Genomic DNA, 15,607 nt, shown 5'->3' with positions numbered 1-15,607 from the left:
GCTTGGTCTCAACAAGAAATGATGGATTAAAAAATACCATTGATGTTTCAAAACTGTCATATAATATCATATAACACAAAGTGTTGCCCCTGTGACGTTCACAAAACGCGGGATTGTGTCGATACCATGAAGGGCACTTCATGAAAATTTTCTACAGCTTCACGCAAGACCAAAATGTGATAAAAGTATAAAAAGCAAATCAAAAAGTGGCAACAGGAATTATACTATTTTTACCAAATGACTATGAACAGGACCTTTTTGACATTGAAACGACTGTCTTAAAAATTGTGCACAATTATGTATCCGAGCAACAATGTTTTGGACCAATTTTCCAATTTTTAGCCCGAATAAAATTACTTCATTTGATTTTGCCAACAAAAATATTAAATGAAGATTGAAAGAGTAGAATCGAGCTTGAGAAATTTTACATACAAATATATTGTCAAAAAATAAAATTGAGTGACTTAAAACTATAAAAATGGATTATTTACAAAAAAATTACATTTATTTAAAAAAAACTACTTGTGAACACTTGGTTCAATCAGTAAAAATAAAAATACAATATCTTTGATTCTTCTTGCGGAGATTGCAAAATTAACAGAAAATCACAAGTCCTTTATGCTCTCACAATTCATTGCAATTTTTACAGTTATTCTTGGATTTTGTAGGTATTCTAAGGCGGGTGAATAAAAGACATCTTGTTTTATTTTGATGGTAATAGCAAAAAACAGGTGTTAGATGTGGTGAAACTCATGTGTATTAAGTTTCAGCCCTCTACGCCACCCGTGACAAAGCCCCCGCCACTTTGAAGGATGAAAATTAATACATTCATTTTTGAAAAATTTAAACATCAATTCGCAAGGAACTCAATAGGTTATGGTTCTTTGGGCAAAAATTCAACCATTTTAACGTGCAAAGAAATTTCAACTCGATGATTAGTGGTGATTAAAACAGCCCTTTTCATCACGTTGTGGAAGGAATTTTGGATATGTACTCATTCTGAAAATTGGACACTATCCCTCATTAAATCGACAATTTATGATTCCCCCCCAAAAAAACTTCATCCGTTGACGTATCTTAAAGCGAGTGCTGTCATTGCACCTCGGGTGGTGCTGAGCAGTAATACGCCTTGAAGCAGCAATATTCCGGTAGTTTTGCGCAATTTTAATTCGTTATTTGTGGCTACTCACCTTAGAAGATGTAAAAACCGATTAAAATTTCTTTCTTGAAATCGAAACTTATCTGTCATGAGGGATAGTATGTTAAATTTTTTAAATGTGCACATCATTTTCCTTCAGCAAGATGAAATACGGCTATTTGAGCACCAAAAATCATCGATTTGAACCTATTCTTTTCTTTGCACTTCAAAATGGTTGAATTTAGGACCAAACGACCGTAGAAAGTTAAAGTCCTTGCATTTTGATGTTTGAACATTTCAAATAATGTGAGGTTCATTGTTCATCCCTTGAAGTGGCCTGGACTTTATGTTACAGGTGGTGTGAGTGGTGAAACTATATACACTTGAGATTTTTTGAGATATTTGGTGCTGGTTTTAAGCTGTAACGGTTGAAAAAAACGGAAAAGTCTTTTTTCCACGTGCCCTGAAGTACCCATTGTATGTAGTTGTTTTTCGCAATTTCTTGCGGTTCTTTCAAATTTTACAGTAAACCTGTGCAGTCTTTACGGGTTTTACTAAATGCACAAAAGAATGATGAACTACCTTGTAGTTTTATCAAGAACCACTGCCACTGAGTTCATGCCTGCTTAAAATAAATTGCATTGATGCGACTGGTGTTTCTCAATCCCTCAATGTACTTCTCTGTTTTGCTGATTTTCCCTGATCATACCGCATTTCCTGATATTTCTAAAGATTTAAAATGAGGGATCGCATTGCTAACACTGACCACAAGAGACCACTGCGTCATCGTTGCGGTTGTATTGCTCACACGCAAATAGACAAGACTCAATGTCTTCAAAAAACGAAAATTTTAGAGAATATCAAATTCCCGGCATTTCCCTTTAATTGAACCCTTAGTTTGTACAACAGTTACGTAATTTAACATGTGATGCAGTCCATTTATTAGGTGAAGATGTATATTTTCAGTATCTTAGACCTATTAAAAGCTTTATAAAATGAGGTAGGCTCATACTGTACCATTACTGTGTGTTACATTGCTAACCATTTTATTATAGTAGTTCCATGTTCTGGGCTTCCCAATGTCTGTCAACATTTTGTGCTGTTCGTCAAAGTTTTCTACACCACAACTTAGAAAAGTAGAACTGAGTTGGACCAAAATTGTTTGCATCTTTTGCATCTGATGAATTTTTTTCTCCAACTTCTTAAATAATCTAAAAAAAGAAGCAGGAGCGGTCTCATTAAAATTAAAAAAGCGCACAAAGGGGAGGAGTGAGTTAGTTCATTATTTAAAGTGTTTGACAAGTACTGAATTCCGCAGTCAAAACTTCCATTTGATTTGATCCTGCTGAAAAAGCCACTTATTATGTGGTGACTTGAAGCGCATTTTATCTTAAGGTCCAAAGGTAGTGATGGATGAAGAAACTTTGTACTAGAGTACACACATCCAAAACATGCATTCAGTATCCAGTTAGGCCCACTTTGAAAATTAGCTCAATCAATAAGATGGCAGCTTCACAATCTGTTTGATGAGGGATATAAAAACTAGGTGCGGATGCAAAAAGAGAGAAAAAAGTTTTCCCAGCCTTAGACCAGCTTCCATTTGAATGCAAATGCTACTTCTGATGGGCCAATTCAAATTTTAATTGTATTTACAGAGGATTTGAGAGCAGAACAGAAGGCCTGGTTAGCCCCTGATCTGGGGATACGTTTTAAGGAGAAATTTTACTGCGTACTCTAGGCTGAACTTGCCATCATTTAAATAGACCACAAAGTAACTAACAATGATACTTACTTAGCTTTGTCCTCATACAATTTGTTGCTTTCTTCTGTTTCTATTGCAACACGCTTGGCATTAGATGCCACTTCACATACTTCCCATCCCCTTTCATCTTTCTTTCTTTTAAGTTGCGATGTTAGGATATAGTGATTCTGCAATTTAAAGGATCCCTTCCTCAAGGCCTCAAAACTTCCACGAAGATCACTGCAATAGCAAACAAAAAAGAAATTCTTAAAAGAAAGAGCAAGAATGAAAATATTATACATGGACTCTTTTAGTTTTTATTGTTTGTTTCCAAAAATTTAGGGAAAAGGAGGATTTGGAAAGTACTTTCTCTCCTTTTCTCAAGTGAGAATATTTCAATCTGTCAGCTTCATTTTTTACTAACAACACATATAATCATGTAACATACTCAGGCTTTACTTAATTGTAGAGATCTCAGAAAACTAATCTTGAAATTCTGTATTTGTTCACATCTGTGACTATTCACAGGAATAACGACTCTGTTTTGGCTATCTCAGAATTAGGCTAAAAATAACACTCTTCAAAGGGATGGTGCATGAAAACTTAGCGTCATATAAGGCTAAAAAATGTCAAGCCAAACCGGAATTATAAAAGTCTGAAGTTGTTAATGCAAGAAATGTACTTTTGAGAAAAAACTTTTCAAAGTTTTAGTCTGCCATATTCATAGTTTCAACTAGTGGACGTAGAATACAACATTTCTTCCTTTATTGGTACGAGAAACTAAACCCGCCATAGCTTATATTGAAGGACAATGGATGGATTTTTTCTCCAATACTCTAACTTCGAACATCTTCTTCGAAAATTTGCTTCCATGCAATATGGCCTCTTTTTTTGTGGATGGTCGCACCAATTGTATTATTCTGTTTTAATACTAATTAATAATGAATAAATAAATAAAGTTAACTCCCAAAGGGTTCTTTGAATATTATATAAAAATATGGTAAGGGTCACGATTCAAATGTTTAGCATAGGAGGAACCCTAGGACCTCATCTTCAATATATAAGATAAAAATGGAAACTGTTAGTTCCCATTACATCAGATCAGATTTTTCCACAGCTTGCTGCTTCTTTGCTTCTTTCAATTGGGTTTTCACCCAAGTCACAGAACTAGAATGAATGAAAAACTTACACAGATGTGTACTCTCCCAGATCAAATCTTGGAGAACTCCTCACTGCAAGGTTCCATATTAGATCAGCTGTGACTGTGATTGTAGAAATCTGTGAGCGAACAAGTTTTTTCATGAGTCCATGAAGTTGAAAATCTTGAACAGCTTTTACATATTCCAATTCTGTCAGCATACTCCGATTCTCTGAAGAGAATGATTGCATGAGGCTGCCTGAAACATGATAGAAAATGGCGGTCGGTGTTCTGTTATCACATGACGTAGACGAATAGATGGTTTATTCTGCAACGGTGGAAACTACGCACATGAGAGAATAAGAATTTCCAAGGGTCATCTCAATTGTTGACTCACAAACATTCTTATTGAATAAATTAATATTACAATGTATGTTTGGAAAGATTAGTTTAGTTGCACTAAAACCGTGTATGTTTTTTGGGGGCGCAGAGATGCAGAAAGTTTTTGGAATTCTCATTTTGAAACCCCTTTTCCCCCCAAAATGATCAAAGTGATTACCTTTCTTTTAATTCTTCTCCTTCACAAATCACCTTGTTTTTACAAAATTTCCTGAAAGCCACTGTCTCTCTCATCTCAAGACTTCTCATCTCAGCCTTCCCATTTTGAAAACCAGTTTATGGGACCTTTCCATTCTCGTATGCAACAAATTACGATTCTCCAGCAGCTTGATGGAAAAGTTCCTACACTCCAGCAAAAGCTTTCCAAAATATCCATTTGGTGAGATACAAATTGGAATATAGAGATGAAACTACCCTTTTGGTGGCTATCGTTAGATAAATGGCTGAAACTGATCAATGTTAATTAGGGCCATTTCCATAAAGTTGTCACTTCAGTGTGAACCTTGACTCCGTAAGAAATTTTCAATTTAGAACTTCTGAAATAAGTTTCAAGCATGCTAGCAGTAACTTAAACAGAGAATTTTACATATACCAATAGAATCGTTCAATTATTCCTCATGAATTCTTTCCTTTGATTGGACTTGGTTACACTGGTCCTTAAGAGCCTAATAAAAATCCAATGAGGACAGTGTAAACAAGTCCAATCAAAACTTCGGCATGAGCTTTGCCGCTGTCACATGACGATGGCTTAAAATGAATAAGGTTTTTCCCAACCAATTAAGTGAACGTCAACAAAGAGCATCAGAATTATTGGTATGTAAGTTGGTAACTTAGACCTTATTCATAGAAAAATATTGCACTTTATTTGCGCAAAAACCCAAAGCCTAAAGATTTTACGTTACGGTCAAAATTCAGGCTGACTGAGAACTCAACAGTGCCATTTCGATACCTATTTTATTAAAATCTTTACACAACTCCCCCCCCCCCCCCCACGACTGATCCTGTCATTCAGAATATTACTTACATTCAAACAGAAAATTACAAAAAAATCTGAGCAGGAACTCCCAAATTAATGTCTCACATGACGCACACAGATGCGATTTTCTATATTCAAACTTAACCCTCCAGGTTTCAAATTATGACAAGCTGATCTACCAGAAACTGAGATAATCCTAACTGTACTTTATGCAGAAATTAGCGTTGAAATGGTCCTACTTCAGTGTACGTTTGGCAACATTCTAGCCTATGAGTTATGGCCAACATGCTTTCTATCTTTTCATGCTCCTAATGCAGTTGTATTCTTAGGGTCCTCGCCAAATAATTTTATGCACTTTTAGACTGCAGCAAAAGATCTGCCTTATAGATTCTTCCATTTACTTTGCAAGTAAAAGTGATATCAAACAATTTTCTGTTGCAATCTAGAAGTGCGTAAACTTATTTGGCGTGAAATGGAAATTCACTGGTCATCTGCAGGATTGGCATTTTGTATAGGTACAAGTCCTGTATTTTCTTGAATGCCCAAATCCTGTTATAAACCCATGATAACAAACACTTTTTATGGCATGATACCTAATGTAAAATGCCCATAGATTTTCTTATGAATGGCATGGACAACTTCTCATACTCTTCCGTGGTGTGGCCAATCTGGATAATTTTGTGGGTCTTTGAGGTGATTCGACAGGCTCAAGTGACACGGTTGAACTGACATGCAATACATCGCATTGATTAGGTCAAAAATCTCGGCGGATTTTGAATTTTTACCAAAAAAAAGGACGATAGCCCCTGCGCGTGAGCCTAAAGAATTAGTCAATCTAAACCCAAAAATTGACAAAATTTAGAGAAATGAAAGCAGAAAAGTGTTGGGAAAAAAACCTCACATTCGATACAGAAATCAATAGCTGAATCGAATGCGAGGTTTTTTCCCTAACACTATTCTGCTTTCATTTCTCTAAATTTTTCCGATTTTTGGGTTTAGACTGATTCCTTAGGCTCATGTGCAGGGGCTAGTGCTCTTTTTTTTTGCTAAAACTTCAAAATCTACCATTATTTTTTACCTAATCAATGCGATATATCGCATGCCAGTTCGACCATGTCACTTGAGCTTGACAAATCACCTTAAGCTGCCATTACCTTTCTAAATGAAGTTAAGAAAAACATCTCAACCTGGGTTTATATGACCTCATAAATAACGCAGGATGAGGCCAAGCTGAGATGAGGTAGGCTACTTATAAGGAGGAATTCGGTGCATCTATAAAAGCAACTGTGCTTGAAACCAAGGTTACAAGAAATTTTTCGTCTTGCCACGAGCGTATCTTTTGATTGCCAATAATAATACTATAAACTTAAGTAAAAATGAAATGAGACCAAACTTACACTGTTCTTCATTTTGAGCTCTGAGAAGCCAAAGTCTTGTGCGTAGAAGATATTTTAAAAACTCCGCAACTTTGATTTGCTCACCAACGTCAATTAACTCGCCAGACTCAGTTCTCCTATAACTAACATTACTGTTTGCTACGCTTAATGCCGTGCAATTCATTTTCAAAAAACAGAAACCAGAGAAATACGTGGATACAACGCAACAAATTTCAGCATCAGAGAAAGATAGAAATTTAAAAAAATGGGAAAAATTACTGTTGATAAGCTGATAATCGACAAAACACACCTGAACGTTACAAAAACAAACTTGTGGCCGGTGTGGCGGGAAATTTATGATTCAAAAGTCGAAACTGAAAGAAAAGAACTACGATATATATCGATTTATTTTGATTGATAATATTGGAATAGATCGTATTCGATATATCAAACGGTTGAGATTGTATCGATATCGATTGGTTAAAAAGATGTGGTTTGAGGTAGTTTGAGGTTATGTTCTATTGTTTTGAACCAAACGATACATCGAACCACTATCGATTCATGAGCGTCATTGGCGGGAAAATTCAAAAAATAAAGGACAGCAGGTATCGACCGTCTATTCATTTTTTTTTTCATAGAGTTATTGTTACATCCATTCTCCAAACATTTTTTTTATTCACACACAAACAGATCTAATGACTTAAAAAAAATTCAGGGTATTCATAAAGTGTCTTCCTTTAAATTCTAAAAATTATTCTGATTCTTTCACTCTCAATCAGTAACGAGCGGCGCAATTCTTCGGATCTTATTCTTAATACAGCCATATAAACCTATCCCGATGGTCTACCTCCAAAAAAAACGTTAATAAAAGAATTCAAGGCTCATATATTTGCCACGATGGTGCGAATTCCTGAAGTCAATGTCACCATTGCTATTGAATCAGATTGGGAGCCCCTAGAAGCACGGAGCAGTTAGCGTCCACGGGGAGGATGGCCCAACAACTTCCCTCGGTCCATACGCTGTTTTACATAAGACGCGCGGGTACATAAGACGCGTTTACTTGTGTTGGACACCTTTTTTTGCGAAAGCCCTGTGAACATTCCTAGCAAAAGTTCACGGAACTTGGCGCGAAAGTTAAGTTCCGTAAACCTATCTCTGTGTGGACAAGGCCTTCCATTTATGTGAAATGAACGAAAATATTATGAAAAAACAAACATTAATGTGGTTTCATAATTTTAACTTCCGCCGCCGCCGCCGCCGCCGCCGCCGCCACGCCGCGCTGACCGCACTGTGTTTGGCGCAATGCGTGAAGTATTCATGCAGTCTTGTAGGCGCTATGCGTTTCGCGCCGACCGCTCCTGACCGCAGAGACCGCACTGCCTTTGGCGCAATCCGTGAAGTATTCATGCAGTCTTGTAGGCGCTAATATGTGTTACATGCCGACAGCCGCGCCGCGCCCAGGGTTTCACTGTTTCATCTCAAGTTCTCGTCATCATTGCTCTCTGCGCCGCGCTGTTCCAGGCCAAATTCCGTGTTCGGTTTCTCTCTTTGTGTTAACTCGACTAATTAAAGGTGCTGTCTCTTGTACCACAGAAAGACGACAAAATTAGAGATATAATCTCAGGAAATGAGAGATTTGGTCACCTTTTCTCGTTTGTAATTTTTTTTCTGAATCCGATTTTTCTTTAGATCTACATTTAAAAAAAAATGCAAAATTTGCTGCCATGGGCCAGTATATGTCAAATAAGCATGACAGCTCTACATTTTTCTGCTGAATGTACTGCCTCATTAGTGAACGGATGGCAAGGTCGGATTCAGGGGGTGGCCACATGGGCCGCGGCCCAGCAAAATGTTGCACTTTTTTCAAATGTAGGTATCAAAAAAATAATCGTATTCATAAAAATAATTACAAACGAGAATGGGGACGAAATCTCTCATTTCCTGAGAGGTAAAGTATAGTAATTTCTGATTTGTTCGTTTTTCGGCGATACAAGAGACAGAGCTTTCTATTAGTCTCGTTGAGAGAGAAACCAAACACGCAGCAATGATGACGAGGACTTGAGATGAAAAGGAGAAGCACTCGGCGCGCCGCGCCGGTCGGCATGTAACACATATTAGCGCCTACAAGACTCCACGAACACTTCACGCATTGCGTCAAACGTGGTGCGGTCAGCAGCGGTTGGCATGAAACTCATGGTGCCTACAAGACTGAAGGGATACTTCACGCATTGCGCCAAACACAACGCGGTTGGCGCGGTGGCGGAAATTATAATTATTAAACCACATTCATGTTTATTCTTTCATAATTTTTTCGTTCATTTCTTATAAATGAAAGGCCTTGTCCACACAGAGACAGGTTTATGGAACTTAACTTTCGCGCAAAGTTCCGTGAACTTTTGCTAGTGTTGACAGGGCATTCACCAAAAAATGTGCCCAACACGAGTAAACGCATCTTATGCACCCCTCCTCCCCCGGCACGTTCACTTTATGGTTTGTATCGATGTTTCAAAACGAATGAGAAGGGGACGGCAAAATACAGAAGGTCCATATGGGCGGCAAGGGGGTAAATCCGGCCCTGACGGATGGACAATATTTCCCTAAAATATATCCGTAGAACTTTAAACTTTAACAGCCCCTCCCACCCTGAAGTGCTGCTAGAGGTCTGCGTGATTAAAAACCTACGAAGCACTCATGGGTTGCTGTACAATGCTTACTTATAAAAAGCAATTAGTCTTTGGTTCTCAGTTTATGCATTTTCCCCATATCGTTATAGCGTGATCCCTGAGTGGTGGTTACTCTGAGAGCTGAGCTCATTATCTCTACGTGAATTGATGCAATGTAACAGGTTGGAGACCTTAACCCACATTACATTACGTTTTAAACCTGGCTGCCAATGGTCGTAACGGCTGGCGTCTCACTCAGTGTTGGGTTCTGCGGTTTCGACGCAAAATCTTTCGACTTTTACACTGCCGTCGTACACTTGCATACAGCGGCAACGTTGCAGCCTTGTTGCATTTGAATCAAACGCAATGCATTGCAGCAAACGCAAGCCGCTGTGTGCATTAGGAATCGTGAACGACTTTACCTCGTCAAGATCGGCAGAATGTAAGTTAACGTTTTGTTACTATCTGGAGTGGGTGAAATATTGCGATAGGATTTTCGAGGTGACGCATGTGCACTTATTGTTAGTGAGCGATGACACGGGGAATTATTGAGCCGGTAATTTTGTTGCTTTAACTACAATTATTAGTGTAGGTACCTATTGGAACTGACTCAAGTGACTCCCCCCCCCCCCCCGGTTTTTAAAAAGCTATAGAAAATACGTACCAGCAGAAAATGTAAATTTGTATACACCTATCAATGCATTGATTAAGACACACCTGCCACCTAAAAAGAACTTTCATGACACTTGATAATAATTACCCTAGGTAGATGTTAGTGAAACCCTCGATAAGTTTTTCTGCGTCAGTTACTCAATTAAATATTAAAAGCCACAGTAAACGGAATTTTGTTATTTTTGAAACGTCATAGTGTCAACTGTCTTTGTGATTGATTGAAAAATAATTGCCACCAAAATGCCAATTTCTTAATCTAAACTTCAGGAATCAGCACTTCGGATTTCAGCCTGATCCTGTGAGTAATTTTCCTGCTACAGTTGGTCTGTGACATTAAAAACCCGCAGAAAATGGAATTTCAGCTTGATCCTGTGAGTAGTTTTGAATTTGAACTGCGCCTTCAATTTTGCACATAGGCAACATACCCGCCGTTCGAATAGTTATCTATTTAAAAAAAACACAAATCATTATTGATCCATACTCTTCGATAAAACCATTAGGGCACGCCGCACGCGTAAACTTATTGACAGTATAATAATTGTCCACTTGACGTTTTGCCTTCTATTTCTCCGCATAGGCAACAAACATACCACACCGATGCGAAGCTGACCTATTGGTAAAAACAGCCCTTGACATCGTGTACTTATCTTTTCTCCGGCGCCATGCGTTTTTCTTCAAGTTCCATTTTAAGAGGCAATAATTGATCATTCAAACTAACAAAATCGCAATCTGTATTATCCGCTTGCATAAATTCGGCATTTCTAAAAGTTGAGTCTGTAGTTTATCTTTTGTTTTATTTGTTGTCATGGAAAGATTTTAAATGATTTAGTTCGTTCAGTCGGTTTTAGCAAGTACAATGCACATGATTTCAGAAAAATGAAGGTGATAAGTTGATGAAATGCGGACATCACCCAAGTAAAATCACTGGGAAAAAAGAACCCTAAATTTGTTGTCCAGGAATACTTTTTCTGGAATCAAGAATTTCGCTGCTTAATTTAAGCTACTTTTTTTGCTTTGGCGACTAATTCAAGAATCAACATGCTTAAGCTAGGCAATTCTTTTTTTTTTCAATAGTGTGTTAGGATGAAAATGAGAGAGCTTTTGAAGTCTTTTTTCAATTCTCCATTTCATTTAGTAACCATGAGGACAAAAAGTACTGACCACATTGAAAATGCCCTATGAGACACTAGATATCTTTCTGGGCCCCTCTTTAGTCCCTCAAACTTCCCCTCACGGAACGGCTAGATCAATTTCACACCAGGTAAAATAATTCATAAATCCGGCACTGGTTGAAGGTTTTCAGTTGTTCTCGCTGCATATTTTTTTTATTTTTAACTTTGCGTGGAGATCTGCCCATCTCCGAGATAAAAATTTAGGAGAGGTGATAGTACCTACCCTACCCGGCAACTGCCAATACTCAGGGCCGGATTTACCAATAGGCTACATAGGCTATAGCCTGGGGCGCAACATTTTGAGGGGCGCAAAATTTTTGAGAATTTATTGAAAAACGTGACTTATTAAAAAATGTCTACGTTGTGGTTGACAAAGGTGCTTTTTAAATGTGAATTTGAACATTTCCCGGACACCTAATATCCTCCTTCTGATTCGGAGGAGAGGGGCGTTTGGGGGGACTCCCCCCTCCCCCCCCCCCCACGAGAGCGCCTACTTTTAGGGGCGCCACCCTAAGTTTAGCCTAGGGCGCTAAAAATGTAAATCCGGCACTGCCAATACTGACGCTACAAAACGCCGCAAAATGGCATTTTGGCGGTAACGTCGTAACAACGTTTTTGTGCCACTTTTTTGGCGAGCGAAAATAAGTCATAAGAGAAGACTGGAGCCCAGTGAACAAATCGACGCTATAGCGCGCGTACGAAGTATTTCATGGTTGAAGCTGGAAACTTGTGTCTGGTGTAAGTCCTCTCTGAATATTATTCCATGTTCTGTGCGCGATTGCCGTCCTACTGGTTTCTAAACTTTCGTCTTCATGTAAAGAGACTATTATTTTTTTAAGTGGTACATTTTTTCGGATTTTCCAAGGTCGATCTTTCTTCATTGCTGCACGCGCAGTTAATTTTCAGGGCAAATTTGCATAGCACCTTTGAAAAACCATGACAGTTAATGCGTACCCATCCCAGCCACCTCACCATAAGGTAAATACTGTGGAAGTAGACAATAAACAGTGAGGTATCGAACTTTAGCTTGTTTACTGGTTTCACTTTAGACTTTAGGTGTAAAACGGACCGGTTACAGCTAGCAAGTGGATTTCGGTCATTTCCTCTCGAAAATCTTATTTGTGAACCCTAATTTAAGGCTGAAAGTACCTAAACATACTGCAATCGAAAACGATTAATTTTCTCGTTTGCATATACTTTCAGCTGTATTTTAGGGTTTAAAAAATACATTTTTGGGGGTAAAATATTTGAACAGATAGCCTCCAGGCGTAATCGATCCGTTTTTTTCGAAAAATTCAAAGTGAAACCAGTATTTAAGCAAAATTTGTCCCATATTTCGATGTTTGCTCACTCCTTCTAGATAAATGTAGAATCACTTCAAGTGGCAGTCAATGATTGAAAATTCGTAGCACTAACTCCACTCAGCTTTTGATACTTGTGTAAATGAGAGCCTCTTGAGGAAAATTTAGGAGAGATGCTCTGAAAATATAGATGACGTCAGAATGCACCTATTTCCGGCGAGCTTGACCTACAATGTACTCCTAATTCCGACAGACACTGCACCCATTTCCGGTAGCATCTATTTACATTCAAACGACGGTCTGGCATTGCAAAAAAATTTTCGATTGTTTTCCTGTAGAGAGGGGAGGGAGGGGGTACATCCAATTATGCGCTTTAGCTTGACCATTACAATTCCCAAGTAGCAGTGATCGAGAAAAATAACGATTTTATCGGTTGATTATCGCGATTATATCGGTGGCGATTTATCGCGATGTTATCGAATAAAATGGGATTTATGGCGATTAAATCGCCATGCATCGCAATTTTTTGTTCGATAAAATCGCGATCAATTTCCGTCGATAAAATCTAGATTAAATCGCCATAGATCGCGATTTTTGTTTCGATAATATCGCGATAAATTTCCGGGCGATAGAATCGCGATTGTATTGCAACAAGATCGAGGATAGTTGCTCAGATGTTGATGATTCTATCGATTATATCGCCGATAAAATCGCAATGTATCGCGATTTTTCCGTTGAAAAATGCAACTCGGGCTGTGCGCCATTTTCGTAACGTTGCCAATTAGCTGAATCTATGAATGGAGAAACTTTGCGGGTTAATCCCTCTTTTAAAATGTCTCTTCCTCCTTAATACCTATATGTGTTTCCCCCTTCTTTTTATTATATAATATCCCTCCTTTTGAGCGTCACGAGAGAAACATATAGCTTTGGACATAGCTTGCGCGGTATTGATATGAGTCTTGTGATAAGCCGATGCCCACTTTCTTTTTCTTTCAGTGACGTCTGAAAGTTGTTTACCCTTCCCGAGCAACCGTGGTAATCAGTGACGATAACAGCACACGAGTTGTGATCAGAGGAAGCAATTCAGTCTCGTTTCTTGATTCATTACCGAATGATGTGCGAGGAAAATTGCTCCGTCACCCCACTGATCATTGCCCGACTGTACGAATCAATTTGCATAGTGTCATACATCACACGATTATCTGCAGCTTGAAACGAATGAATTATTCAACTCGATATTTCTGGCTTATTCATTAATGGCGCAATGGGTAGCTTCTCAAGAGTTTTCAATGGTCTGGTAAGTGATTTCCGCTCACTTTTTTTTTGAATGGAGGTTGCTGTACAACGCCGTAGACAGACAGTATTATGAATTTCAGAGGCCCCGTACCTGCGCGCTATTTTCCCATAGAGGCGGATCCAGCAATTTGGCAACACTGGATTTCCTCCATTTGATCTCATGCTAAACAATCGATTCTTCGCGGAGCACCTGGCCCCTCCAAGAATCGATACATTTCCATGGGTTTTAATGAGGAAATCCGGTGTTGCCAAATTGCTGGATCCGCCCGGGATGTTGTATGTTAATTTCGGAGGTCAACGCTCAGACTCGCCAAATGACGATTGATGACCAGCGTGTTGAGCATGATTGATTTGGCCTGCATGACCTAATTTGCTAAAACTCGCCGAGGGAAGTTCTCGCATATTGATATCTAAGAGCGTCGGCTGTATCTGAAAATTATAATGGTGTGAGTGGGAGAGGGGGAGTGCCTGGAATTTTTTCGTGGGTTGGAACGTGGTGAAAGGTGGGGTGGTTAGGGGTGATGTTTTAGGGGTGCGGGAGGGAGGGTGATGTTGAGAATGCGGAGGTGTTTTGGAGGATGTTTGTTTGGGGGTATGAGGAGGATGTTGAGATGGGGTTTTGAGGTATGAAGGAGGAGTGTGGGAGGGTGTGGGTGGGGGGCCTATTATCGGGAGTCAAGACCCATTGGTGTACCCAAGGCCAGCATGGGCGGAACTAGGGACTTTTTAGGGGAGAAGAAGAACCTCATTAAGGGGGGTCTAGGGGGTCCTAAAAACACTCCACCAAAGGAACTCCGTGGGACTTCGCCATGGCCGAAGGAAGAATTGAGGGATTTCTTTGGCTCCAAAGGGGGGTCCGGGAAGCTTCTCCGGAAAAAATATGAAAAATTAAATTGTTTCTGAGAAATTTCGAGCTAATTTCATCGAAAAATTGATCGAATTACGATTTTGAAGATGATTTATTTGTCACGCACTTGCTTAGCAATTTTTTTAATGCTCCATTCTATTGATTTTTGTTTTTTCTCCGTTTTTTAGATAAAATTGAAGGATAGCGCACTGATTCTTAAAACAGGCAAACAATGCGCAAGTTACGCGACCGCCTCGAAACCACTCACACAGTTGTCCGAGGATGAACTTCTGATGAAAGAATCTGGTAAGGAACGAGTGGAAACTTCGTTTTTTCCGACATATTTTCGATGCCGAGAAAAATTAGTAGTATGATGCTCACATTCTACAGCTGTGAGCAACTATTCGTGTCTAAGTGGTGTACGTGTAGTAAAAACGAAAAATTGAAGGCCTTTTTGGATCCTTGCAATAATAAGACCGCCCGCCACCGCGCCGGTGAGTGCCTGGCGAGTTAAAAACTCCTTCTTTTCCGTGCATATGCAACACGGACATCCGTTAAGCCTGAATAGTTGCATCAAGGCGTTGTACCTAATGAAATTCGTATTGTGTTCGTCGCATGCGGTACTAACTGAGGGCATTTTCTTTGTTTTTTGGTGCACCTTAACCTGATTCCAGCGTTGCCTACGTTACTCACCAAAGAACAACAAGTGCGACGAAATAATTTCATGGATATACTGCAGGTGTTTTTCGAGAGCGCATCCCAACATAGGTTCTCGTTTTTGCGGGAGAGTTAAAAAAAAGTCCAGTCCTGAGGCCCATAGGTAAAACTTCGAGTGTCGCGGGGCCCTTAAATTTTAGTGTTTGGGACCTCTAATAACTGTTGAGCATC

At 39.1% G+C, this 15,607-nt stretch overlaps 2 protein-coding genes across 6 annotated transcripts in view; one reads left to right on the top strand and one right to left on the bottom strand.

Annotated features, from left to right (window-relative positions):
• Positions 1 to 39: 39 nt before the first annotated feature.
• Positions 40 to 7,106, bottom strand: LOC109039979 (uncharacterized). The gene is made up of 4 exons (XM_019055724.2): positions 6,790 to 7,106; positions 4,069 to 4,276; positions 2,931 to 3,119; positions 40 to 2,349 (listed from the first exon to the last, which is right to left on the bottom strand). The coding sequence occupies exons 1-4, from the start codon at positions 6,950 to 6,952 to the stop codon at positions 2,145 to 2,147; spliced, it is 765 nt and encodes a 254-aa protein (XP_018911269.2). The 5' UTR covers positions 6,953 to 7,106; the 3' UTR covers positions 40 to 2,144.
• Positions 7,107 to 9,726: 2,620 nt separating this feature from the next.
• Positions 9,727 to 15,607, top strand: part of LOC109039976 (short/branched chain specific acyl-CoA dehydrogenase, mitochondrial) — a 20,015-nt gene continuing 14,134 nt past the window's right edge. Inside the window, exons 1-3 of one of the 5 annotated variants that reach the window (XM_019055721.2) lie at positions 9,727 to 9,873; positions 13,573 to 13,873; positions 14,908 to 15,025. In XM_019055721.2, coding sequence (XP_018911266.2) covers positions 13,841 to 13,873; positions 14,908 to 15,025 — 151 coding nt within the window. In that variant the 5' untranslated portion in view covers positions 9,727 to 9,873; positions 13,573 to 13,840. Of the gene's footprint in view, positions 9,988 to 10,153; positions 10,475 to 13,572; positions 13,874 to 14,907; positions 15,026 to 15,607 lie in introns of those variants that run through there. The other 4 variants (XM_072297460.1, XM_072297462.1, XM_072297461.1 and 1 more) reach the window with 4 other exon arrangements.

Source organism: Bemisia tabaci, chromosome 2 (assembly GCF_918797505.1).
Source record: "Bemisia tabaci chromosome 2, PGI_BMITA_v3".
Taxonomy (NCBI): Eukaryota; Metazoa; Arthropoda; class Insecta; order Hemiptera; family Aleyrodidae; genus Bemisia; species Bemisia tabaci.
The sequence above is the reverse complement of the archived record's forward strand: the minus strand, read 5'-3'. Positions and strand labels throughout refer to the sequence as shown.